The sequence below is a fragment of the Myxine glutinosa genome, chromosome 7 (genome assembly GCF_964187855.1).
Source record: "Myxine glutinosa chromosome 7, kmMyxGlut1.1, whole genome shotgun sequence".
In the NCBI taxonomy this organism is placed as follows: domain Eukaryota; kingdom Metazoa; phylum Chordata; class Myxini; order Myxiniformes; family Myxinidae; genus Myxine; species Myxine glutinosa.
In genome coordinates, this window is record NC_136267.1 from 51,784,670 (window position 1) to 51,811,008 (window position 26,339).

A 26,339-nucleotide genomic window follows, 5' to 3' on the forward strand; every position below is an offset into this window, starting at 1 on the left:
CTGGATTCCTCGAGAAAAAAAAAAAAATGTTTTGGCTGTTTGTGTCACCACTCGTGCACCGCCTCTTGGGCCTCTTCGTCGGATCGGAAAGTGGTTCCACCAAGCGCCTCTTTAAGTGGCCCAAAGATGGGTAACCGAAGGGGTGAGGTCTGGCGAGTCGGGTGGATGAGGAAGACACTCAAAATGCAGGTCCTTGATTGTTGCAGCTGTAGCGGGGGGCAGTATGGGGGCCGAGCATTGTCATCCTGCAGCAAAACACCGGTATTGAATTGTCCACGACGTTCTGATATGATTGCTGGTTTCAGATGATTTTTAAGGAGGTCGCAGTATGTTTCACTGGTGACTGTGGTCCCCCTGGGCATATAATGCTCTACAAGTGGGCCTTGTCTATCCCAGAAGAGCGTCAGCATCACTTTTCCAGCGGACGGCTGTGTGCGGAATGTTTTGGTTTCTTTGGTGAAGTTGAATGACACCACTCTTAGCTTGCCCTCTTCGTTTCTGGCTGAAAGTAGTGGACCCAGCTGTGGGTGTGAGTTGTCTAGGCACCCACCTTCCAGACACTTTGCGGAAACCCAGCACGTTGTGAATGATATGGTGTGCTGGACCATGGTTAATGTTCAATTCGGAGACCACTTCATCCAGCGTAATGCGACGGTTTTCCCTGAGCACGTGCTCGACTCCTGCAACCATTTCTGGTGTGTCGGCTGTGTGAGGCCGGCTCGAGCGAGCAGCGTCTGCCACACTGGACACTACACTTTTAAACTTCCTGTCCCAGTCGTACACCTGTTGCAGTGATAAACATGCGTCGCCATATTGCATCTTCTTTCTGCGATGGATTTCACTGGGATTCACACCCTTACTTTCCAAAAAACGTATGACAGAACGATGCTCCTCCCTGGTACATGCTTCTAAGGGAGCCGCCATCTTGGAACTGCTCCACTGACGTCATACACTCAATGTTGCCAGATCTATAACTGGCAAAACATGACTCTTGCCCATAGATATAACATATGTCTTCTACAACTACACACATTACATTCTCAAATTTATATCACCATTAAAAGGTTACTTATTAGCTAGCCTGGTGTTGGCTTAGCAGTTAGGGCGCTAGCTTGGGATCCTAGGATCCTGGGTTTGAATCCCGGTCGATCGCTGAATTAACACCAGGGTGGTTGACTCAGCCTGTCATCCTTCCGAGGTCGGCAAATTGAGTACCAGCTTGCTGGGATGAATGATCCGGTGTGTACCCTGTTATAGAATAGGTACACCATATCCCTGCGCATCGTAAGAGGCGACTAAGGGTTGGCGTCAGGAAGGGCATCCGGCCATAAAAAAACGTTGCCTCAAACAGGGCCCCATGAGGTCATGGGGCCTGCAAGGCCAACCCCCACTCTAGCGGGGAAAAATGGCCTTAAAACGATCATTCATTCATTAAAAGGTTACTTATTGACTGGCCCTCGTGTATGTATATATGTATATGTATGTATATGTATGTATATGTATATGTATGTATATATTTATTGTTGCGGATCCCTGGGCTGTCGACATACTAAGGCGGGGGGAGGGAGGGGGGGTTTAAGTCCCCATTTCCCCACAGACACCGGATCCACGGGCCGTCGATCGCGAGACGAAACTCGCGCCCAGGCGGAGCAACTCCAACCACCAATCCCCCAATCATGGGCCGAAGGGTTATCGACTGTGATCTGAATACCTTCGAGACCACGTGGCCGGGAAGACCGGGAATTGAACCCCTCGCAGTCCCACACCTATTCCAATCAGGTGCTGAGCGGGTCGCGCGGTGTGGGTCGCGGTTTTACCTTGTGTGATCTACAGGCCTAATTGAGCAGCCGGATTCGTTTTCAGACGATGCTGGGTCAATGGGGAAAAGGACGCACATGAGCAGGTCGAGAGGAAACAAAATGTACACGTCTTTTATTCACAATAGCACAGAAAAAAGGACGAGAAGGAGGCTTAACCTAAATTCTTACCTATCTATTCCCAACACAGGCGCCTGGCACTCTCGCACATTGCGGGGAATCGCACACCGGTTAGACTCGTACTGGTGGACGTGCTGACTCAGGTCCAGCAGTTCCCGTGCGTGGCGCACGGATCGATCCGGCAGACAGCACGAAGGAAGGTCCACTCGGATGACGATCCGCCGCTTGAAGGAAGGTCAGCACGGAGGACGATCCGCCGCTTGAAGGAAGGTCAGCACGGAGGACGATCCGCCGCTTGAAGGTCAGCACGGAGGACAATCCATGCTTGAAGGTCAGCACGGAGGACGAAGGAAAGGGCAGCACGTAAAACCAGCTCTATGACGGTCAGCTTGAAGCACGAACGAGGAGAGAAAGCTCGAAGAACAATCGGCACGGACCTTTATCGGGTGGAATGTTCTTCGGGAAGATTCCACGGCCTACCAATGGCCGATGTTGGTCACGTGCGGTCGTTCAGTCAGCCATGCCTCCCTTTGGTAGGTTTCACGGCCCATTCTTCCCCTCGCACGAACCAACGTCTTCTTTCAACCATATGAGGGGGTTTGGAATCCTGCCTAACTCAATGCATATCTGCTTTGATTGCTACACAATGGAAAGGGAGCTAATCTTTACATTTAACAAGCATTCTGAGTATTGCGCTGCAATACATGTCCCCTACCGGCAGTCTGTCGTCCGGAAAACCTTTGGGGAAATTACCAAGGGTTATTTACCCACAGGTTCTGAATCGTTCCCAATCGCTAATTACCTCAGGACGGGCTCACCTGTGATTTGCACTCGGGACTTCGATTTATACACCTCGCAGACAGGTCAGCAGAAGCACGATAAAATAAGTTGTTGATAAAGAACCTTTCGAGTCGCTAAATATCATTAATTTATTATATTTTCCAGTTCACGATCAATGATCGATGTGTATATATATATGTTGTTCGGCTTGGCTCCGCCCCTCCCAAAAGCGCGCGCTTTTAACGTTCGCAGACGAGGCGGAGGGCGCGCGGTGCGGCTTGAGGAGAACTCTAGAATAAACAAGAGATATCCATTTTTTAAATATTTTCGTTTAATTAACGATATCTGCCAAACCACGTGCCCTATCGCAAATTCCAAAAGGACATTTTAGTAGACTGACATGCTGAACAGATCTGTGAAGTTTCCCCTCGATTGGATCAAAAATGAGGGAGTGGCTCAGTTTTAAAGGTTCATGCTTAAAAACGTCATAACTCTGAAACCATGTGACGCATGACGTCATGCTTACTGACTTTTTTGTTCGTCATAGGTATGCGATCCTGCCTGCAAAGTTTGGCCTCGATCTGTTCAGCCGTTGCAGAGAAAAAGGGGTTTTCGTGTTTTCATGAAAAACAATATGGCGGCCGAACCACGTGACCTGTGACGTCATAATTACCATTAAAATATTATACAGACCGAGTCCCCCCTACGGTGACAATTTGATCTCAATCGGTCCTATTATTGCAGAGAAAATCTTTTTTAAAGGAAATTAAAACTTAAAATGGCACTGAGTTAAGGATCATCAGAATTATCAGAATTCCCAAAGTTCAAAGTGCCATAACTTTGTCAAAAATGATCGAAACGTCGTGAAGTTCGAACTTGATCTGTAACGTATCATGAGGAAACCATGTGCCAAGTTTGAAATCATTAGCATTAAGCGTTTAGAAATAAAGTCCGGAAAACTGTTCTTTGCATGACGAACTGACGGACAGAGGGACGGAGTGCAAACCTATAGTCCCCTCCGGTGTACACCGGTAGGGGACTAATAACTGACTGATGCAGGCTACATGTTGTCATGTAATTAACTAATGATCACGTGGGGTTTTCAGACCCCAAAAGAAAGCTTCGTCTGTGAACATGACTTTTTTTCAGGTATTCTTTGTCATCCTCTATGCGACTGAGCATTTCCAAGGCAAACGCCTTGTGTTTGGGTCGATTTGGTTTGAGTTCCTGCAAAATCTGCACCTTACAGGCAAAAAGCTAGTCTTTTATGCAAAATCCTGTGTACAGTGGTGGTAGATAGTCCCAATTCTCTGGATGCACGTCGGATTGATTTTCTGGAACGTTGTTGAAACGATTCACGTACTCGTTCTACGTTTGCTGCACTTTTGCTTGGTCGACCAGTACTTTTCTTTCTGACAACTTCCAGCCTCTTTAAACCTCTTCTACCACTCTTTGGTAATAGTGCGCGGTGGCGGATTTCTTCTATTCCTTGTACGGAAATTACGCTGAACTTGCGTGTCGGATCCCTTGTCGATGAACCATTTGAATCACTGTGCTTTCTCCTGCGGAGTCACCATTTTCTTTTGCATTAAACCACCATACCTGAAAAAAGGATAGAGCACAGAAAACAGCGCTTGAAGGCAATGGCAAACCAACCAGTATAATCCTTACCTCTGCCAAGAAACTGCTTCTGTAGCACCAATGCTCTATAAAGAATACGGTACATCAAGGAAAAAAAAAAAAATATATATATATATATATATATATATATATATATATATATATATATATATATATATATATATATATATATATATATATATATATATATATATATATATCAGTCACTATGCGATTTCATACCATCAGTGGTGAACCGCCATTAAGGTATCCCATCCAGCTATGCTGTACCTTAATGGGAGCGATAAGTGCCATCTGCCACATGGCACATTACCTCTGGTATCCACTCATTATATGGAATCCCCTGGATGCAGCCGGGAGCAAACCAATCCAAATATATGTGCAGTTCTCCAGCTTTCAATGAGCGCAAGTAATGACGTCACTGCCATGTACATACGCTCTGCCTGTCAAGCTCTCAAGAGAACCCTCTGACAGAGCAGAATTTTGATCTTAGTTCAGATACTGTCATAAGTGGATGTAAAACTCACAGTTACCGACCTGGTTTCACCCTTTTGGGGCTCATCAGGGCAACGCAGTGAGTACTGCATACACTTATGACTCTGAAAACCTTTCGGTTATATACCAGTCACTATGCGATTTCATACCATCAGTGGTGAACTAAGATCAAAATTCTGCTCTGTCAGAGGGTTCTCTTGAGAGCTTGACAGGCAGAGCGTATGTACATGGCAGTGACGTCATTACTTGCGCTCATTGAAAGCTGGAGAACTGCACATATATTTGGATATATATATATATATATATATATATATATATATATATATATATATATATATATATATATATATATATATATATATATATATATATATTTATATATATATATATATACACTGTATATATATTTATATATATGTATATAACAAATACATATATTTATTGTCATGTTGTTGGGGGTTTAGAGGATGGAATACCATTGTGGAGGCAGGATTGTATAGGTGTAGCACAGACCGTGGATGCGTAGGAGACATCTCGATGTATTAAGTCGGGAAACTGGACCTTGAGGTTGTTTATGTGTCTTCACACGGGGGAGGGAGGGGGTTTGGGTTAGGGGTTAGTCTCCCCACTACAACAAGGCCAGCCATAAAACCCTCGTTACAACAACAACGTGCCATTAACCAACAATAACAGGCATAACTGCCGACAGAAACCAGAACATTCCTGATCGGGCTAAACCCCACCCCCTCCCACCGCCAACAAGACCCGAACATTTGCCGATCGGCAAATAAACCCGCCTCCCAGGGATCATGGCTGATAGACCATGCCCCGTGCTTCGTCATTGGTCAAACAAGACCATGGGGTGTTTCGAGAGAGCTCGGCGATTGGACAGAGTGACGTCAGAGCTAGAAGGTTCCAGAGCATGAAGATGAAGGTGAAGAAGAAGACTCTTGGTCTGGTCTTTGTTCTCGGTCGGTTGCTTTTGTTCTGGCTCGGTGCACTGGTGCTGAGGGAGAACGGTGTGGAACTTTTGCGATCATGAGGAGGAGGTGTTAGTGGTGGTTTGTGGGGCTCTTGGCGCTTCAGACGGAGTGGGGGCCGAAAGAGGACCGCCCGCACGAGTTACTTCACCTATGTGGGGCTGTGGAGTGGAACTCTGCCTCATTGTTGGCGCATTTTCCGCACAAGCGGCTTTGGGCCACTTTGTACTGCCAAATTCATTCAACGATCTCATTGAGCAAGCTGAGTGCAGGCCGACCAGAGAAAACAATTTATTTTATTTTATCATTCCCCTGTTGTGTATTTGTGTCAGAGTAGAGGCGTCTCAAATTAGGATTTATTTTACCTCATCTTTCATTTTCACCTCTTTCGATTTGCATTTATTCTCATTAAAATAATTGTTGTTGCATTTTTTTTATTGTCGTGTTTGTTTGTGGGTTTCGGGAATCAACCCATGTGCTTCGTTCAGGTAAGTACCTCACCGCCTTCTGCCCCGCGCGCGCCATAAAAACCACCACCATAATCTTGGCTACGCACCTCCGAATAAGGACTGTTACGGCTATTCGTCATCCAGCGGTGTTAACCGCCGGGCTGACAGGACAATATATATATATATATATATTACAGCTGCAGGACCGGTACGGGAGCTCGGTTCGAGTTCTGTGGGTCGTGTTAAAATGACCGCAACCGCCAGCTAAGTCCACAGCCCTGAGCATATTCCCGGATGTATTTGGCACATTAAAACATTCGTCGGGAAGGTGTATTGAATCGAGTGATGCACCGATAGGTGCTCTCAACCTTCCTAATCTGGCCGAGCAATCGCAGATCGTGAGCGCTCTGAGCCTGGTTGAGCTAGCTTGTGTAACGATACCAAATGAGATAATCACAATGAGCAGAATCCAACCCTGAGATGAGGTACATTTATTTAACAATTAAATGGCACTGGAGAAGGATGACATTAAGCAATAACCGGTATGCAATAAATATAATGAATCTGTAAATAAACCCAGATATAACCCTTACTGCCTTGAGCAAACCAAACGTCAGATTTCTTAACGCTTCTTATCTTGGGGCCCGTTCATGCACTCGGCAATGTTGCAGTACAGAGAATACAGTAATGTACAAACAATACCAATAGGTTGATTTCAAACCTAGAGGCAAGCTGTGCAGGAGTCCGGAAGCGGAGAGCTCCCTGTGTAGCTGTCGCTTCTTTCAAAGGCCTCATTGTTTTGGGGAAATAAATGTTCACAACTTCGGCACACTCAGGTCTGCTCACTCAATGACTCTTCCTGCCAATCTCAGGCGCTCTCCTCCAGCGTTATTGTCCTCACGGCTTATATTCCTCTCTCTGCGTCAGCTGCATCGTCAACTGAGCCTCTCTGCGTCAGCTGCGGTGCCAAATGTACCCGCACATGCAATAAATAACTGTCGGTCTGGCCTTGTGCCGGGTCGCGTGAGTTCCTATGCTGAGGCTAACTGCAGATTTCTTCAATGCAGATTCGCCCCGTCCATCAGCTCCTGTGGTAAGGATAATGGCTGGCTATTTCAATGCAGATTTGCAATACCTGCACATTCTCATGGCTTGAGCTGCAAAGCTCTTGTGTGCACTTTGCAAAGACATGTAAACAGAGGTAAAGAACATGAAAAATTTACAGCCAGAGGTTTGAATAGGGCGATGACAACAGTAGGATAGGAAAAAAAAAAACACCTCACTGTACATATATACTACATGTGCAACATATCTATTGCACAAATAGTACGTCACGCTTATCTAAGCAAATGCTAAGAAATAACTCGTTCCACAAAACATTTTTATTAACCCTGAAAGATACTTTCCACAACACTATATATAGATCGATGCATGGTGTACATACATGCATACATACACCCACTACTGATACCACACCTACAGAGCCAACCAACAACTGGGAGATTTCCTTTACCTAGCTTAAAGGCTTTCAATCATTCCATGAAAGATAGACCAGAGAGGCGGACAAGACAAGAAATATCCGAGCTGTGTTGGCGTCACTCAGCTGGAACTGATGAAGGGTGGAAGCCCAGGTGCATCCCTTCAGCAGCTTGTTCGGTTTGGGAGGAGGAGAGAGGTGTGTCTGGCTAAGTGGGGGCATAGCTTTAGTGCGGCAGCTCTGCTGACTTGACGTAGCCTTTCACAGCATGTATCTTGGGCATCTCCTCTATTCCCCGGCTGCTTGTGCATTTATAGTTTCTGGTCCCCACCTCACGTTGTGATGTACCACTCACCATTGGCCCAAAGCCGAGTCTGAGGGTGTGGTGAACCCTTCCTTGACCTGCACCCAGATAGTCCTGGTGCTACTGGACCTGTCTGGATGGTGGGGTTGACTTCCTGTCTGAACTGTGAGCTGAGGGCCTACCCAGATACTTTAAAAATAACAGAAAAGACAGATTCCAGAGGGTTGAACATTAAATAAGTGTTCAGTTTTTTTCTTTAAAAAATTTTTTTAGACACATTAGGGGGAGGGTGCACATAGTCTGGCTATTCATAAAGCAACGCATATTATCTAATATGATTAAATCGCCTCACTCTTACTCAAACATTTACTAATTGTCGCCTCGAAATAAGATATTGAAGTTAAAATGTAACTTCTGGCTTGGTTGCAAACATGTCTGTGGATCGATAACCAAGGGGTGGCCGGAGGGGATGCTGTCATTGGTTGCTACAAAGTGTTATAAATCCAATGTTGACTAACTGATACTGCGGTTAGCATTTACCTGTTCTGTTTCTTTCATAGACTGGAACTTTGCCAGACGTTGAGTTGCAAATATATAGATAGATAGATAGATAGATATATATATATATATATAATGTGTATATATATATGTATATATATATATATGTATATATATATATGTATATATATATATATATTGTTGCGGATTCGGGGGGGTCGGCTAAGCTGGCCGTCCCCCAATCCTGGAAATTATAACGCTCCTTTCCAGTCGAGATTGGCCAGGGTGATTGGTCAATGGAGTCCCAAATACCTGAGTGCCAATCCGACCGCAAAGCAGGGAGATAACTCCCGCTCGGACCGTGGACAAGATGGAAATTGCCAAGCGGTTTAGCAATCCGAAGCCCGAGCCATTAACAAAGGACTAAACCCGATCCTGAGCGGTTTCCCAAATCGTGCCACAGGTACTCAATGGAGAGAAAGGACGAAGACGATCGAATGGAGAGGAAACCAAAAGGTAAGGAAGAACAAAGGATTTATTACAACAACCAAAGAAGAGGAAACGAAAGGGAAGAGTGTACGAGGAGAAGAAGAAGAAGCAGGACACAGAGCAAGCTTATCTATACAGTCTTACTTAACCCCAGGACAAACAGACAGACTTACACGGGAGGGTAGTGGTAGGAGGAGAAGGTCCAAGCAGATGGTCCAGGCGATGGGATCCGGCTCCGGTCCACTCGAGTCCGGCTCCGGGTCCGCGGCGAAGAACGGACCGTAGCATATACAGGTAGTGAAATAACTAAAAGTTCCTATGGTGTCCTACGTGTTGCTTGTGGACTAACTATGGGTGCGACCGTATTAAATGATGGAATATTTACAAGAGTTATTATTTACAAGTATTTACAAGTGAGGGGTTCTAAAACCACAATATATATATATATATATATATATATATATATATATATATATATATATATGTATATGTATATATATATATATATATATATATATATATATATATGTATATATATATGTATATATATATGTATATATATATATATGTATATATATATATATATATATATATATATATGTATATATATATATATATATATATATATATATATATATATATATATATATATATATATATATATATACATATATACATATACATATATATATATACATATATATATATACATATACATATATACATATACATATATATATATACATATATATATATACATATACATATATATATATATATATATATATACATATATATATATATATATATATATATATATATATATATATATATATATATATATATATATATATATATATATATATATATACACAGGGTGGTTGAAAAGTAACTCCCTATTTTAAAATACTTATAATTTATTTCTTAACTATAATTTTTCCAAGAAATGGATATAAGAAGAAAGCGTATAGCATGAAGTTTTATATAAAATTTGATATGGGCACCAGAATTCGCCACCAGCTTCTCAAGCCGCCCGGGAACCGCGTCAACTGATTTCACCAGGAACTCTTGTGGGATGGAAGACATAACTTCTCGTATTCGCCCTTCAAGTTCTTCCAAAGTCGTTGGTTTGGTACAGTAGACTTGCTCTTTTACCCAACCCCAAAGAAAAAAGTCACATGGTGTTAAGTCAGGGCTCCTGGCTGGCCACTCATACGGACCACGACGACCCATCCATCTCCCAGGGAAGTGGGGATTCAGCCATTCATGAACAACAATAGCAAAATGTGGAGGAGCGCCATCTCGCATGAAAATCAAATCTTCAACATTCTCCGAAGCACTGATAATTGGCCAGATTTCGTCTTGCAGCATGGTGAGGTACCTTTTGGCATTCATGGTATCGCGAAGAATGAAGGGACCTACAATCCTTTCCGAAGTCATTCCACACCACACCGTTACCTTGGACCGATATTGCGTTTTTTCAGAAATAACGCGAGGATCTTCTCCTGCCCAGTAATAGCAGTTGTGACGGTTCACAAACCCACCAATGTGAAATACCGCTTCATCAGACCAGAGGATATTTTTAAAGAGATCAGACCAATCTTCAGGCCACTAGCTGGGCACGCTCCTACAGGGTAAGACGTCCAGCCATGTTTGTAGGGCTTCCGAATTTCAAACAAAAAATAATCTGAAAAAAAAGCCAACACAGATTAAATTCTCATACACTAAGCAATAAACACTAAAAATTTGAGAAACATATTACAATAAATAAATAATTTCTAAATATTTTAAAATAGGGAGTTACTTTTCAATCACCCTGTACATATATATATATATACATATATATACATATATATATATATATACATATATATATATATATATATATATATATATATATATATATATATATATATATATATATATATATATATATATATATACACATATTGTTGCGGATCTCACCGTCGGCCCCTTTTCCCCTTACCAAGGGGGAATTAATCCCCTTTGGCACTGACTGACCGACATGAGTCCTGAAGCTGCCCAGCTCCCTCCAGAGAGGCAGGTGAGCAACCTCGTTCGAGACCGCGGACAAGATGTTATTTGCCGAGCGGATTAGCAGCCGCGGCTCGAACCATTAGCAATACTACACCCGATCCTAAACGTTGGTCAAATCGTGCCACAGGTATTCAATGGGGAAATCACAAAAACGAAACGGATGTAAAGGAAAGAAGGCAAGGTAGGAAGAACAGGGATTTATTTCTAACTATTATGTACAAGACCAAAGAAACCAAGGAGGCAGAAAAATACGAAAATAAAGACAGAAGGAGAAGAAGACACAGTGCAATTATTAACTTATCTATACAGTCTTACTTATTCCCAGGGACAACACGAAGGACAGACGACAATCAGACTTACACGGGGAATGAAGCAGGAATGAATGGCAGGAGGTGGATGGCTGGACGGACAAGAAGGTGGGATCACACGGCGGGAAGGATGCGAGCCCGGTTGGTGTGATGACGCGGCTTGAGGTGAGCAGCCACCGACTCTCCTCAAGCGTGTTCGCACGGCGGCGTTGCTTCGTGGCCGCAACTGCCGTCAAAGCTCAAAGCTGCGGTGGTAAAGACTGCGGTGGTCTCAAAGCTGCGGTGGATTCCGCTGCGGTGGACTCCTTACTCATCTGCTCGTGGGGGCTTCCTTGGTCATCTGCTGGTGGGGGCTTCCTCGGTCATCTCCTTCGGTCATCTCTTTCGGTCATCTCCTCCAGCAGTCCCTCCCAACTTCCTTTTATAAGGCGCGTGGCGATCAAGCCGCCGGCCTTTTTGAAACGCCCATCGGTGAGCTCGCCTCGGCCTGGATTGGTCGCTAGGGCTCACCGATCCCGCCCCCTTGATGAGGCGTTGGCAAAGCCACGCCTTGTTCCTGGCGCTTGGTTTACTCCTCCCACCTTCTTCTCCGAGATGACCTCGCCATAATGGCGGCAAATGTAGTTGGCAATGCGAATGGCAATGACGCAGTTGGAAATGGAGTTTTTGGGAAATTGTAAGGGGATCTATCTTATCTCATCTGGTGCAATGCAGTCAACTAATGGGAAACACAGCCTTAAACTAATACACATAATAAGGAAATAACTATTTAGAAGGGTATATGGTGGCCTACGTGCTTGTACATGGACTAGTTACGGTGCACTCATTTCAATTAACAGCCAATTAAAGGGGAAATGTACATAGGAAATTTTAATTCTAAATTTACAAAGTGAAGGTTCTAAAAACCGTAACACAGCACCCTCATTCCTCACGGCACGGCTCGGGCCGACAAAACTTTAACTTAGTGTGGCACGTAGGTGTAGTTCCCTCTACAATTAACCTGACCCTGAGTGCGACAGTTTTAAAACACAAATAAGTATGTCCCTCTGCTGCATTGCACCCTATCTAACAGATTCACGCCCACAGGATAACCGAATTGCAGAATGGTTTTCAAACTAAACATGAACGGTGGGGAGCATTATTTACAAGTGACGCTGATTGTATTTACAAAACGCAACCCAGGACCTGCGATTGTTCTTTTGGGGGGGGGGGGGGGCTGCGCTGCATCGACGCACCAGCACCAACAAATAGCACCAAAAAGCCCCATAAAGCACCAGTCAGTGCACAGTCACCACAGTTCCATAATAAAAAAACAAACTGATGGTGGTTTTGCTCTTCGGCTCCCTCTGCTGGCCGTTGTTCTTCCAGATGTTGTCTTGTTCTTCTTACTGGCGGCCTACTTGGTGGATATAAAAATGAAAAATGCACAAAACGTGTCCGTTTTTTTTATTCATGGCCCACAGGGGCTGACTATGGGTGGTTCACCTGTGGGCTTGGTGCCACCTCACCGGGTCCGCAAGCAAGATCTTGGGCCATGCCCCAACCCGTGGGGTCCATGAGTGGTGCTCAGCCACAGACATGTGGTCCATAAGTGGTGCGTGGATGCAGGCAGCTGGTTGCGAGGATTCAGGCACACCGACGCGGCCCCCCGCACGCTCCCCTCAGTGCCCAGAGAGCACGATCCATGGGTCAGGGAAGGAAGACAGAGAAGATAGGTGAGTGAGGGGTAAGGTCACAAGGGTACACATCAATGAAGGCAATGCAGAGTGAGGTGCGTCTGGAGACTGAGCGGAGAAAAGCTCGTCCCTACCGTACGTCACCCCCCCTGCTACCTACTCTACCCTTGCCCTTACCCCATATGTACCCAAAAAAAATCTACACCCTTACCAATTCGTCGCTACCGTCACGTCTTCCCCATATTTCCCCTATACCAAATTCGTCACAATCCCAATGTCTAAATTTGCCATCACCAATTCATCATCAATCCTCATAAGGAGGGAGAGATGGAACATCAGCACAATGTCACACCCACGTCATGATGCGTCTCGCAATCCAAACATTTGCATCAAAATAATAAAAACCACCTGGCATGGTGTGGAGGTACGTCATCCCAGGTGAGTGGATGCAGATGGTGCGAGGAGACTTCAATCCTAACTACCTTCTAAATGACATTAACACACTTTACACTACCCGGGGTCTTTCCCTGCCAATCCATTGGCCATCTTACTCTATGTGGTTTTAAGAACCAAATTCCCATTGACCAAACTGTGGTGCTTCATCAATTTGGGGTCTCACTCCCCCGATTCAACTCCCTGTGCCTTTGCACAGTTTCAGGACTGGGTCGTGGGGCTCTCCCAGCAGGTCTACCCACCTGCACACCTCCACCACTGCAGTTGCCTCTGAGCTTACCTGCTGCTTACCTAACCTATCTACCTGGGGAAGGCCCTCCTTGGCGCTTACCCCACTCGGTGCCCTCTCTGGCACTGGGCTACCCGGGTCCGTCTTCCGGATCCTCGGGCCCCATCCACAACAACGCTACCGGCTCCCAGAGCCCACCTGCGGCCTCACCTGGCCGACATCCTAACAGTGGTGGAGTGCCCATTTAACTACACACACTAACAGGCCACACGCCCAGCCATTTCCACAACACTAATGCACCCATCCAAACACCATTCTTCCACACGCACCACAGATGCCAATATCCAACCACAATTTACCTACTCCCTCTACCTAACTCTTAAACTACCCTCCCCGGGTATTCGTGATAGGGGTCCACTTTTCCCCCATTCACACCTTCGCACCATCCACTCCACTCCACAGTTTCCACCATACTCACTCCACACCATCCATTCCATACTCCATATATTCCATACTCCATGTATTCCACACAACCATGCTCACCTGTATTTGCACACCTGTGCCATCACACCTGGTGCTTCCTGCACCCTCCTTCCTCCAGGACCATTCGGTCAACACAACACACAATCACCACTACTCAGTCATACACTGCTCCATACACCTGTTCACTTGCACACCTGTGCCATCACACCTGGTGCTTCCTGCACCCTCCTTCCTCCCAGGCTTCTTCAATCATTCAATACAATGCACAACCACTATTGTTCCTCATACACTGCTCCATACACTTCCACGCTCAATACAACTCACAATCACCTCACACTTTTCACAATACACTTCCGAATACCCTTTCAACACTCACACGGCATCATCTGATCTAACTAGTGCCCTGCTAAAACTCGCGCTTCCCCGTCGCCCCTTACATTATTGCGCTCCCTCGTTATAATCCAAACTAATCTACCTCCGTCCCCACTACCTATATAATGTTGCTACTTAAATCTACCGTTACCTATGGTCATCTCTAGGTCCCTATACTTCATCCTAACCCTCCCTCGGCGAGCTTTCACTGCCAAACCCCATAAAACTATAGCTCATGTGCCCCATTGTGAGGGATGGCGGATTTGCCATCCCACCACATCGGGCATCCTCTACTATCAATGTGGCCCATCCAATTTCCTGCAAATCAAAATTTGCCAATCGCTACCAATCCTTCTACCAATCCTTTGCCAATCATCAAATTTTGCCAATCACTTCTGCCAATCCTATCCACTATTCCAAAATTTCGAATCCAAAACACTATCATCATCACAGTCCACTATATCTGAGCCTCGGTGCGTCGTTACATCATTAAAACTCGGCTTCGCAAAGCCGAGCAATGAATTCGGGTGGTTTGGTCGCCTGCAGGTTGAATCCGTCCAGCATTCGGTTCAGGGGAGGCGGTTTGGTCGGGCCGAGATTCCACGCACCATCTCGGCGCGGATAATTGCGGCCTCCAGCCCGATGGCTCAATCTCGCCCGGTCGGAACCCCGTCCCCGCCACAAGGGGGCACCGTTCCGCTACCTCCTACCCACCCTTGAACCGGACCGGTCGCCTTGCCCGGCTAGGCCCAGACTCGACCGTGCGGGGCGGGGTCAGGCCCGAATCGGCAATGACGCTTCGTAGAGAAGAGACGCGGCACCGATCCGCGCCGGGCCTCGCATCCAACAAAGCGCACCGCGCCCCGAGTGTTCACGTCGGCTATCCGTCGCCCTAAACGCTGCTCCGGTCCACGTCGATGCCTCACTCGCATGCTCACATGCATACGCTACCCTTTTCACACTCACAAAACCCGGCGTCTCGGCGCCTCCAGTGCATCCCACACACTCCGTCCATTCCACCACCGCACTCCCTGTGACACACCACACCTCTCGCGCACTCTCTTGCGCACACTCGTCGTTCACACACTTCTCCTCCGTTACGTCCTCCGTAACACTCACCATGGGCATGCACTCTCGCATCCACCCACTCACGCGCTTCAATGGGCTCTCCCACACCCGCGCCACAACCAACTCAGGTGTGCTCCCTCGCACACTCTCGCCGTCCATCCCAAGCGTGCATCCTCCCTCGCACCCGCTCCTCCACCAACTCACTCTCCGGGTCACTCTCACCTCTGTGTCACACTCTGTACACTCCGACGTGCATTCCCGCTCGCACTCGGTTTTACTCCCACACCTTATAACACACTCACTCGCCGACGCACACTTTTTCCTCACACGAGTGCCATTTCCACTCGCACAGCGCCCAACGGACTTTCCACAAACGCCCGGGTGCCATATCGACCCCAATCGCGCGACAATTCTCTTCGCGCCAAACACTCTGCCGAAAAACCTCAGCACCATATACAGCCTGTCTCACCTTCGGGGTTCTTCTTCCTCCCTGCACCAACACCTGCAAATCTTTATAAGGATTAAGCACGGCATCAAGGTGTGAGCACGGACTTTGCACGTATTCCATTTCTCCCTCCAATTCCCGGGCTACCTCCGTCGTCTTTTCAATTTCAACTATACCCACCACTACTTTTCCTTTATTCACCTCGACGACCGTTGGCTTTATTAAAATTCCCTCTTCTACCTCAGCGGTCGCCGGCTGCCCCATACCCCGGGTCGCGATGTCTACCCCGGTCCAGTTACCTGTGCTTTCCTCCGCCTTGCTCAACCAGCGCTTCTCGACCTGCTTTACCTCATCGTGCACCCGTGGGACCTCCTCGCCCAACCTGCGGTCTCTGTCCCTCTCCGCTTCCCTTACTTCATATGCGGCCTGCCTCCTCGCCAACCCCTCGTTTATTTATTTGGCTTGGCCAATTATGCCCCCCAGTTTGTCCCCTAATCTGCTTCCGAATCCCTCCAATTTGCTTCCCAACTTGTTTCCTACTCCTCCCAATTTGTCGTTTAATCCCTCACATTTGCTGTCTAAACCCTCAAATTTAGCTCCTAGCCCCCCGATTCGATTTCCTAATCGCTCCCCCATTCTGTTTTCCAATCCTACAATTTGGTTTCCCATGTCATTCCTCAATTCCCCAATTTGGGCACTAGTACCCCTCGCTTTGTCCCTCATTGCCCCCATTTGGCCTCCCAATTGCTCACCCATCTTGGCCATAAGGGCCTCCATTTGCAGCATGAAAAGGTTCAAATCCACCGGTGCTGCGGGCGTGGCTGCCGCAACCACGTGCGAGCTGCCATTTTGTGCGCCTCCCACCTCATGCGAGGCGCCGCCATCTCGTGTGCCTGAGACCGCCGCTACCACATCCTCATTGCTCTCCTCCTCCATTATTACTCCCACCTCCTCCCTGGGGTCCTGGGTTGATTCTAACCCCTCTTCTAACTCACCCACCGGCATCCGATCACCTTGATTATCCATGGCACGATTTTAAATTTGGATGTTAAATAAAAAAAATTGCCACTCGTAATTTGAGTGCGCTAAGCGCACTTCAGGTCCGAATCTCGTTCCTGACACCAATTGTTGCGGATCTCACCGTTAGCCCCTTTTCCCCTTACCAAGGGGGAATTAATCCCCTTGTCTGTGACTGACCGACGTGAGTCCTGAAGCTGCCCAGCTCCCTCCAGAGAGACAGGTGAGCAACCTCGTTCGAGACCGCGGACAAGATGTTATTTGCCGAGCGGATTAGCAGCCGCGGCTCGAACCATTAGTAATACTACACCCGATCCTAAACGTTGGTCAAATCGTGCCACAGGTATTCAATGGGGAAATCACAAAAACGAAACGGATGTAAAGGAAAGAAGGCAAGGTAGGAAGAACAGGGATTTATTACTAACTATTATGTACAAGACCAAAGAAACCAAGGAAGCAGGAAAAATACGAAAATAAAGACAGAAGGAGAAGAAGACACAGTGCAATTATTAACTTACCTATGCAGTCTTACTTATTCCCAGAGACAACACGAAGGACACGACAACAGACTTACACGGGGAATGAAGCAGGAATTAATGGCAGGAGGTGGATGGCTGGACGGATGAGAAGGTGGGATCACACGGTGGGAAGGATGCGAGCCCGGTTGGTGTGATGACGCGGCTCGAGGTGAGCAGCCGCCGACCCTCAAGCGTGTTCGCACGGCGGCGTTGCTTCGTGGCCGCAACTGCCGTCAAAGCTCAAAGCTGCGGTGGTCAAAACTGCGGTGGTCTCAAAGCTGCGGTGAATTCCGCTGCGGTGGACTCCTTACTCATCTGCTCGTGGGGGCTTCCTCGGTCATCCGCTGGTGGGGGCTTCCTCAGTCATCTGCTTCGGTCATCTCCTTCGGTCATCTCTTTCGGTCATCTCCTCCAGCAGTCCCTCCCAACTTCCTTTTATAAGGCGCGTGGCGATCAAGCCGCCGGCCTTTTAGAAACGCCCATCGGTGAGCTCGCCTCGGCCTGGATTGGTCGTGAGGGCTCACCGATCCCGCCCCCTTGATGAAGCGTTGGCAAAGCCACGCCTTGTTCCTGGCGCTTGGTTTACTCCTCCCACCTTCTTCTCTGAGATGACCTCGCCATAATGGCGGCAAATGTAGTTGGCAATGCGAATGGCAATGATGCAGTTGGAAATGGAGGTTTTGGGCAATTGTAAAGGGAATCTATCTTATCTCATCTATCTATAATTCCAGTAATCTCTGTGTGTGTGTGTGTGTCTGTATGTGTGTGTGTTTGTCTGTGACCGCTGTTTCTCGACAACCACGGGTCCGATCTAATTGAAACTTGCCAGATATATTGCTGGGGACCTGAGGATGTGCCTTTTCAAGGTTTCATATTAATCGGAGAAGTAGTTACCGAGCTATGTCCAAAAAACGATTCAACCAATCAGAGAGCAGCGAGCTATCACGTGTGCCGAACGTGGCGAACAGACTCTGCCTCGGACGGCACATTTGAGAGCGTATTCATTTATTTCACGTTGGCAAACTATGTTGGTGCTATGTTGGCGTTAAACTATGTTTTAAAACTAATTAAAACTAATTTGCGATTCATCGTAACTGCGATATGCGACCTTCCGGACAGTCAAATGAGGACGTCACTTCCGGACTTACGGATAGTCATAGTGACGACGTACTGATGCTGAACGTGGCGAGCAGACGCTGTAAGGTACGATCGATTGTAGTACACGTTTATAATAACTCTGCCGATACAGGCCCGATTAACTGCAGCGCCATCCGAGCTGCGGCGTCGGGACGATACATTCATTGTACGGTCACATCACGCACTTACGGGCACGCCCATGGGCCCATGGGCAAAGACATTTTTTTTTTTTTTTTTGGCAAGGAACGGGCACCCACGTACGGGCACGTCCTAGTCTGATGTAATGCAGTCAACTAATGGGAAACACAGCCTTAAACTAATCTATCTATAATTCCAGTAATCTCTGTGTGTATGTTTGTATGTTTGTATGTTTGTCTGTGACCGCTGTTTCTCGACAACCACGGGTCCGATATACTTTAAACTTGCCAGGTATATTGCTGGGGACCCGAGGATGTGCCTTTTCAAGGTTTCATATTAATCAGAGAAGTAGTTACCGAGCTATGTCCAAAAAACGATTCAACCAATCAGAGAGCAGCGAGCTATCACGTGTGCCGAACGTGGCGAACAGACTCTGCCTCGGACGGCACATTTGAGAGCGTATTCATTTATTTCCCGTCGGCAAACTATGTTGGCGCTATGTTGGCGTTAAACTATGTTTTAAAACTAATTAAAACTAATTTGCGATTCTTTCGCTTTGCGATGCGATTTGCGATTGCGTTAAACTCGCTCGGGCGTTAAACTATGTTTTAAAACTAATTAAAACTAATTTGCGATTCATTCGCTTTCCTGCGCGTTTGTGCACGCGATGGCGATTTCTTTACCAAACTCCGCAAGCCGTTAGCTTTGGACCAAACCATTTCATGTAAATAGAGGGGGGGATTGTCACCGTACTCACAAGCCGTTCGCTTTGGACCAAACCATTTCATGTAAATAGAGGGGGGGGATTGTCACCGTACTCGCAAGCCGTTCGCTTTGGACCAAACCATTTCATGTAAATAGAGGGGGGGGATTGTCACCGTACTCGCAAGCCGTTCGCTTTGTCCAAACCATTGCATGTAAATAGAGGGGGGGGATATACTTTTAGATATATATATAGTACGGGCATGCCCTAGTACACATAATAAGGAAATAACTATTTAGAAGGGTATGTGGTGGCCTACGTGCTTGTACATGGACTAGCTACGGTGCACTCATTTCAATTAACAGCCAATTAAAGGGGAAATGTACATAGTGAAGGAGTCCGGGCTCCAGCATGATACGGACAAAAGGATGGCAAGGCACAAACTCGTCCGAGAAGATGTTTATTCGTAAAACCAACTCGGGAACACTGTAAAGCCCGTTTATCGGGCTGCATTATAAAGCACAACCAGAAACCGAAAGCCACGCCTCTCAAGCGAGGCGTGCTTCGGTGGTCACATGATCAACAGGTGTAGCTGATTATACCCGCACGCGCGGCACGCTTTGGTGGTCACGTGACCAGCCACTCTGGCGCCGCGGATCCCCGCCGGTGAAGTCACCGGCTGGAGCAAGGAGATTCTGATGCTGGTCTTGCTTGGGGGACCCATGGGTCGCTACACACGCCCCCCCAGAATGGACTTGGTCCAGGGAGGTCAACCTGAGGGGGGTCCGGATGACCCAACCTAAACGACCCCTGGCCAGTCGCGGGGGGGGTCCGGTGTGGTGGGGGGTGGTCGGACGGGGGGTGCAGGACGGGGGGGCGGCCGAGGGGCCGGGCAAGTCCTCGGGGGAGGCTGCCGAGGTTCCTCGCGGGCCTCCCGAGGTTGCAATTCGCGGGTGCAGTGCCGAGAAGGCTCGAGCGGTGCACGCGAAAAGCGGGTGAGCCAACCGAGGGGCTGGTCAAGGCCTCGGGGGAGGCTGCCGAGTTCCCTCGCGGGCCTCCCAAGGATGCGGAGCTGGTCAAGGCCTCGGGGGATGCAGTGGACGGGGGGCGGCCGAGGGGCCGGGCAAGTCCTCGGGGGAGGCTGCCGAGGTTCCTCGCGGGCCTCCCGAGGTTGCAGTTCGTGGGTGCAGTGCCGAGAAGGCTCGAGCGGTGCACGCGAAAAGCGGGTGAGCCAACCGAGGGGTTGGTCAAGGCCTCGGGGGAGGCTGCCGAGGTTCCTCGCGGGCCTCCCGAGGTTGCAGGGTCGGTCAAGGCCTCGGGGGATGGGGCCTCCCGAGGATGCAGGGTCGGAGAAGTAGTTGCGGTTGTAGGTGCGCGAGGGTGACGAAGCGGCCGTGCCGCGAACGTCAGTGCGCGCGAAGGTGACTAAGCAGCCGTTCTGCCAACGTCGGTGCGCGCGAAGGTGACGAAGCAGCCGTGCCTTCGGAGGGTCTTGGAATAGCTTCGCCCCTCCGGTCGTAGAGGAGGAGCCGAGCGCGGTGCGCGAACCTCATAGTCATGGCCGTCGTCGTTTCCGAAACTCCGGCATTTCGAAACTGCGCCCGAAGCCGTGCAGGAGAAGCCGGCGTCACCAGCTTAGGTGGCTTCCCTGGCTAGGGCGTGCTTGCCGTGTCCGTTCGCAGCCCCCGCATCCGTGCGGGGGCAGTCGGGGTTGCGTGTTCAATTTCGGGGTCACCAGTGAAGGAGTCTGGGCTCCAGCATGATACGGACAAAAGGATGGCAAGGCACAAACTCGTCCGAGAAGATATTTATTCGTAAAACCAGCTCGGGAACACTGTAAAGCCCGTTTATCGGGCTGCATTATAAAGCACAACCAGAAACCGAAACCGAAAGCCACGCCTCGCTTCGGTGGTCACGTGATCAACAGGTGTAGCTGATTATACCCGCACGCGCGGCACGCTTTGGTGGTCACGTGACCAGCCACTCTGGCGCCGCGGATCCCCGCCGGTGACGTCACCGGCTGGAGCAATGAGATTCTGATGCTGGTCTTGCTTGGGGGACCCATGGGTCGCTACAATAGGAAATTTTAATACTAAATTTACAAAGTGAAGGTTCTAAAAACCGTAACAATATATATATATATACCTACACATGCTCACTTCTACCTTTCTTTATCTTCACCTTTCAGGTGGTGGCACGGAGGAAGGATGAGTCAGGAAAAGTGAAAGTTCTTCTGCATTGGATGCCTGAAGACATGTGGGTCGAATCAATACATGAGCACCACAACAGTTATACCATATTCACATTTCCTTTGTTTTGAAGTTTTTTGTTTTGTTGGTGATTGTTGCATGATGTAAGTTTCAGGGTTCCAGTTGAGGGATGCTTGGTGTAAGTTTAAGGGTACTGGATGATTGATGTTTCATGTAAGTTTCAGGGTGCTGGGTGCTGGGTGATTGATGCTTGGTGTAAGTTTCAGGGTGCAGAGTGCTGGTTGCTGGCTGTTCCACCAGCTTGCCTGATGTTTGGGTGAGTGAGGGAGAATGCCCGGCAATGAAGACGAAGAAGGTGCACCTCTCCCGCCTGCCACCAGATACCCTTCATCATCTTGACCCTAGCATATACAGGTAAGTTGTTTCATCCTTGACATTGCCAACTCGTTAAGGCTAGTCAGCAGTGTTAAGAAAATATCAGCTTACTTTAGAGACCAGACTTGAACTTGTCATTTTCTTAGAATGTTTGTCAATTGCTCACCCTGTGCCTCACACTGCAGTGTTTAATTAATTAATTAATCACACATTTTTTTCAATCTCGTGGGAATTTTATGACATTTTGGTTTTAGCTCAGTGACACCTTGCTGTTGGTAAATCTGAATGGGAAATCCCAACTCACTTTCGCTTGACCTTTTTTTTCACTTTTTTTAATGCCTCCGCCGACGAGGTTGCTGGCGGCATTATGTTTTTGGGTTGTCTGTCAGGCTGTCTGTCCATCCCATCCGTCCGTGATAGCTTTTCATTTCCGCGCTAACTTGAGAATGGCTGAAGGGATCCAAGTCAAACTTGGTGCAGGTATTTATAATAAGGTAAAGATGAACTGATTAGATTTTGGAGTCATGAGGTTAAAGGTCAGAGGTCATGTTGGGTAAAAAATCCTGTGACCACGATAACTTATGAACCAGTGATGGGATTTTGACCAAAGTTGGTACAAGTATGTATTATGATGCAAAGATGAACTAATTTGATTTTGGGATTAAGAGGTCAGAGGTCAGAGTCTCTAATAGGTTAATAACTTGTGAATGGCTCAAGGGATCCAAGTCAAACTAGGTACAAGTATTATAATGATGTAATAATGTGAGCGGAGGCATATTGGTCGACATCGTAACGTCAGAGTGCTCTTCTTATTTCTGTAATGATTGTCTCCTTTGCTTAAATATTGAACTTGTCTTTGTTGTAAGTATTTTAAGTTGATGTATGACCACTTTTACCTTGGCAATCGGTCTATCTCTTCTAGTCATCTGCTGACTTGAAGCAGAGCCCACCGCTTCCACTTCTCATCCACCCGAGGCTCTGGCATTTACGCACGGGCCTTTTCTTGAAACTCACAAAACATTCCGGAGAAAATCATCTGTAGATTACTCAAAGGCTCCTTCGTTCACCGCTTATGTCTGGGCGCATGGCGTACATAGAACCTCACGGCTCTGAAAACGCTGTGAAACTTAAAAAGAAGATGAATTGGATCTGGCCAGCAAGGGGATGAAGAAGATCAGCAAGGGGACTGGTGGAATTTGCTAGTAACAGGTGGTATTTTGAGAGACCTCCGGTGCAGCCCCATAGTGTTCACACGTGTCGGATCAACAGTGGTGCTTGAGGAGCACAGGCTGGGGGCCCTTCATCTGTGAAAGTTAACTCCCCCACCCCATCTCCCTGAGCTATGTTCCATTACCAATCGGCTTGCTATCGCTTGCCAAGCCAGCCAGCCGTTCCTTATCGACCGTTTCGTTGGAGTGCTACCTTGAGTGCTTAAGTAGCTTGGCGAGCGCTCTTCAAGCTTTTTGATAATGGAACATCCCTGCTCCCTCCTCCTTTGCCACCTCCTGCTCAATCTCTCCATCCTCCTGATCCCTGCTCATTCCTCCTGATCACCTCTCCCTCCCCTCCTCTTGATCCCCTCTCACCCCTCCTCCTGATTTCCTCTCACCCCTCCTCCTGATCTTTTCTCGCCCCTCCTCCTGCTCTCTGCTTATTCCTCCTGATCCCTGCTCATTCCTCCTCCAGCTTCCCTCTCACCCCTCTTCCTGCTCTCCTTCAACCCCTCCCCATGCCCACCCCCTCTCACCCCTTCCCATGCTCCCCTCTCACCCCATGTCCTGCTCCCCGCTCACCTCTCATCATGCTCAACACTTACCTCTCTTGCTCCACTTTCAATCTCCTTCTGCTCCGCTCTCACTCTACTCCTCCCCACTCACTCCTACTGCTCCCCACTCACTCCTGCTGCTCCCCGCTCACTCCTACTGCTCCCCGTCTACTTATACTGCTCCCCACTCACTTATACTGCTCCCCACTCACTCCTGCTGCTCCCCGTTCACTCCTGCTCCCCACTCACTTCTACTGCTCCCCACTCACTTCTACTGCTCCCCACTCACTTCTACTGCTCCGCACTCACTTATACTGCTCCCCACTCACTTCTACTCCTCCCCACTCACTTCTACTGCTCCCACTCACCCCTCCTCCTGCTCCCCGCTCACCTCTCCTCCTGCTCCCCGCTCACCTCTCCTCCTGCTCCCCGATCACCTCTCCTCCTGCTCCCCGCTCACCTCTCCTCCTGCTCCCCGCTCACCTCTCCTGCTCCCTACTCACCCCTCCTCCTACTCCCCACTCACCCCTCCTCCTGCTCCCCACTCACCCCTCCTCCTGATCCCTGCTCTCCCCTGCCCCCTCCTCATCTTTCTCTCTCCTGCCCTACTCCCTCGCCCCTCCTCTCTCTTCCCCTCTCCTTACCCTCCACCTCTTTTCTCTCACCCCCTCCTGACCCCTTCCTTTCTTCTCTCCCTACCCTCTCCCCTTCCCATACCCTCTCCCCTCCTCTCTCTCTCTCCCCTTTTAATATTCCTGTCAGCTAAGTGACTGCGTTTCCCAGCAACACCTGGTACCTTTGCTAGTTAGCAAAATAAAGGGTTGAAGTGGTGGTAAGAAGTTTTGAATTAGACTGTCAATCATTGCCAGGTTAAAATGTGTCACCCTGATAGAGATGTCACTGCATGCTATTTGGACATATTGTTTTACCATAAACTTTAAAGTATTATTTATTTTTGAACAGGAGCATGCCCAGGAGACGTGCAAGGAGGAAGTCCACAGTGGTGGCTGGCAGCAATCAGATGTAGCCTTTCCAGACGTGTTTGTCCTCGTCCGTGAGAGCGATTAAAAGCCCGAGTGTCCGAGCCTCTGAACACCTTCTGTTTTCGATTCCACCTTTTCCAACGGCCGCAAGTTTTTCATCGAAAGATTGCAACATAATCCCAGTGAATCTTTTTTTGCTGTTGTTCAGTTGGTGCAAATATGAAGGGTGTTTTGATGATTATTTAAATATCGACATTTAAACTATTTAAAACCCACCGCGACTGAGAATGTTTCCGACGTGTAAAACGGTGATTTAAAAAGAAAAAGTACAATCGTGTTCATCATGAAATTTCCGTTGTGCAAGAGTTGTCTTATTGGAGAAATCCACAATTAGCGTCGCTTCAAAAGCATGGACGCCATTTTTTTTTTGTCCTCTCCCCTTTTCTATTACCCAACTGCTCCCCATCCTCTTCACCACATCATGCTTCCCCCACTACCATTTTGACCCCTTCCCTGACCTTTACTGTCATGATTCTTTGTATGAGTTTTGCGAGGCCTTTAAAAGTGATTATAATTTTGGATTTCCACTTCGCATGTTGGTGTGCGCCGATTATCTTTCCTCATGCCGAGTACTCGATTTCAAACACCTGGATAATGCACAGTTGCAAACAACAAGACCAATAAAACAGGTAATATTCTGTCTGATGAATATGATTTTTCACACCAATGTCTGTTTGTGTGTGTCATCAACTTGCCGTTTGGAGCAGTTATAGATCCACAGAAATATATATACACAAAGAATTAAGTTAAGCACCCCCCCCCCCCCCCCCCCGTTTTTTTACAACCTCGCACATTACAAGTTTGTTGTCGTCAAAACAGTGTAATATACCCATGATATTGCTATATTTTCTGGAGAAGTGATATTATGGTCACATAAAAACATAACAATCATGCCGTTTTCAATATTTTATTCTGAATAATTTAAGGTGAAATTTTTTGGGAATTTTAGGCATATTTTCACCTCAATTTAAGTATGGAGCTATAGGTCCATCACGGACAGTGTGGATGACGTTTATGTTTTCTAACGTACAGTCATTGTTCTGAGAAGACCTCTAGCGATCTTTGCGTCAATAACGTGTGTAGGACCCACGTGATCGGATCACTGACTCAACCCTACGTCTCATAGACCCTGTAAGCCGTCGTATGCGTTGCTGTGGCAGGTTGTTCCATTCCCGATGTAATGCACGTTCCAATTCATCCAGATTGGCTATTGGAGGGACCATCTTCGCAATTTGTCGTCCCAACATGTCCCAAACGTGCTCGAGGGGGTTCAACCTGCCACAGCAACGCA

General features: G+C 47.7%; 1 protein-coding gene across 4 annotated transcripts in view; it reads left to right on the plus strand.

The window, feature by feature from the left end:
• AEBP2 (AE binding protein 2) overlaps positions 1-25,688 on the plus strand; it is a 60,137-nt gene extending 34,449 nt beyond the window's left edge. For 2 of the 4 annotated variants that reach the window (XR_010985223.2, XR_010985221.2), the window contains 3 exons: positions 21,844-21,911; positions 22,132-22,279; positions 24,969-25,688. Coding sequence is in view for 2 of the 4 variants with exons in the window: in XM_068122302.2 (XP_067978403.1) it covers positions 21,844-21,911; positions 22,166-22,279; positions 24,969-25,032 (246 nt within the window). In the remaining 2 variants the exon portion in view is untranslated. The remainder of the gene's footprint in view (positions 1-21,843; positions 21,912-22,131; positions 22,280-24,968) is intronic. The other 2 variants (XM_068122302.2, XM_068122303.2) reach the window with 1 other exon arrangement.
• The last annotated feature ends 651 nt before the right edge of the window (positions 25,689-26,339 follow it).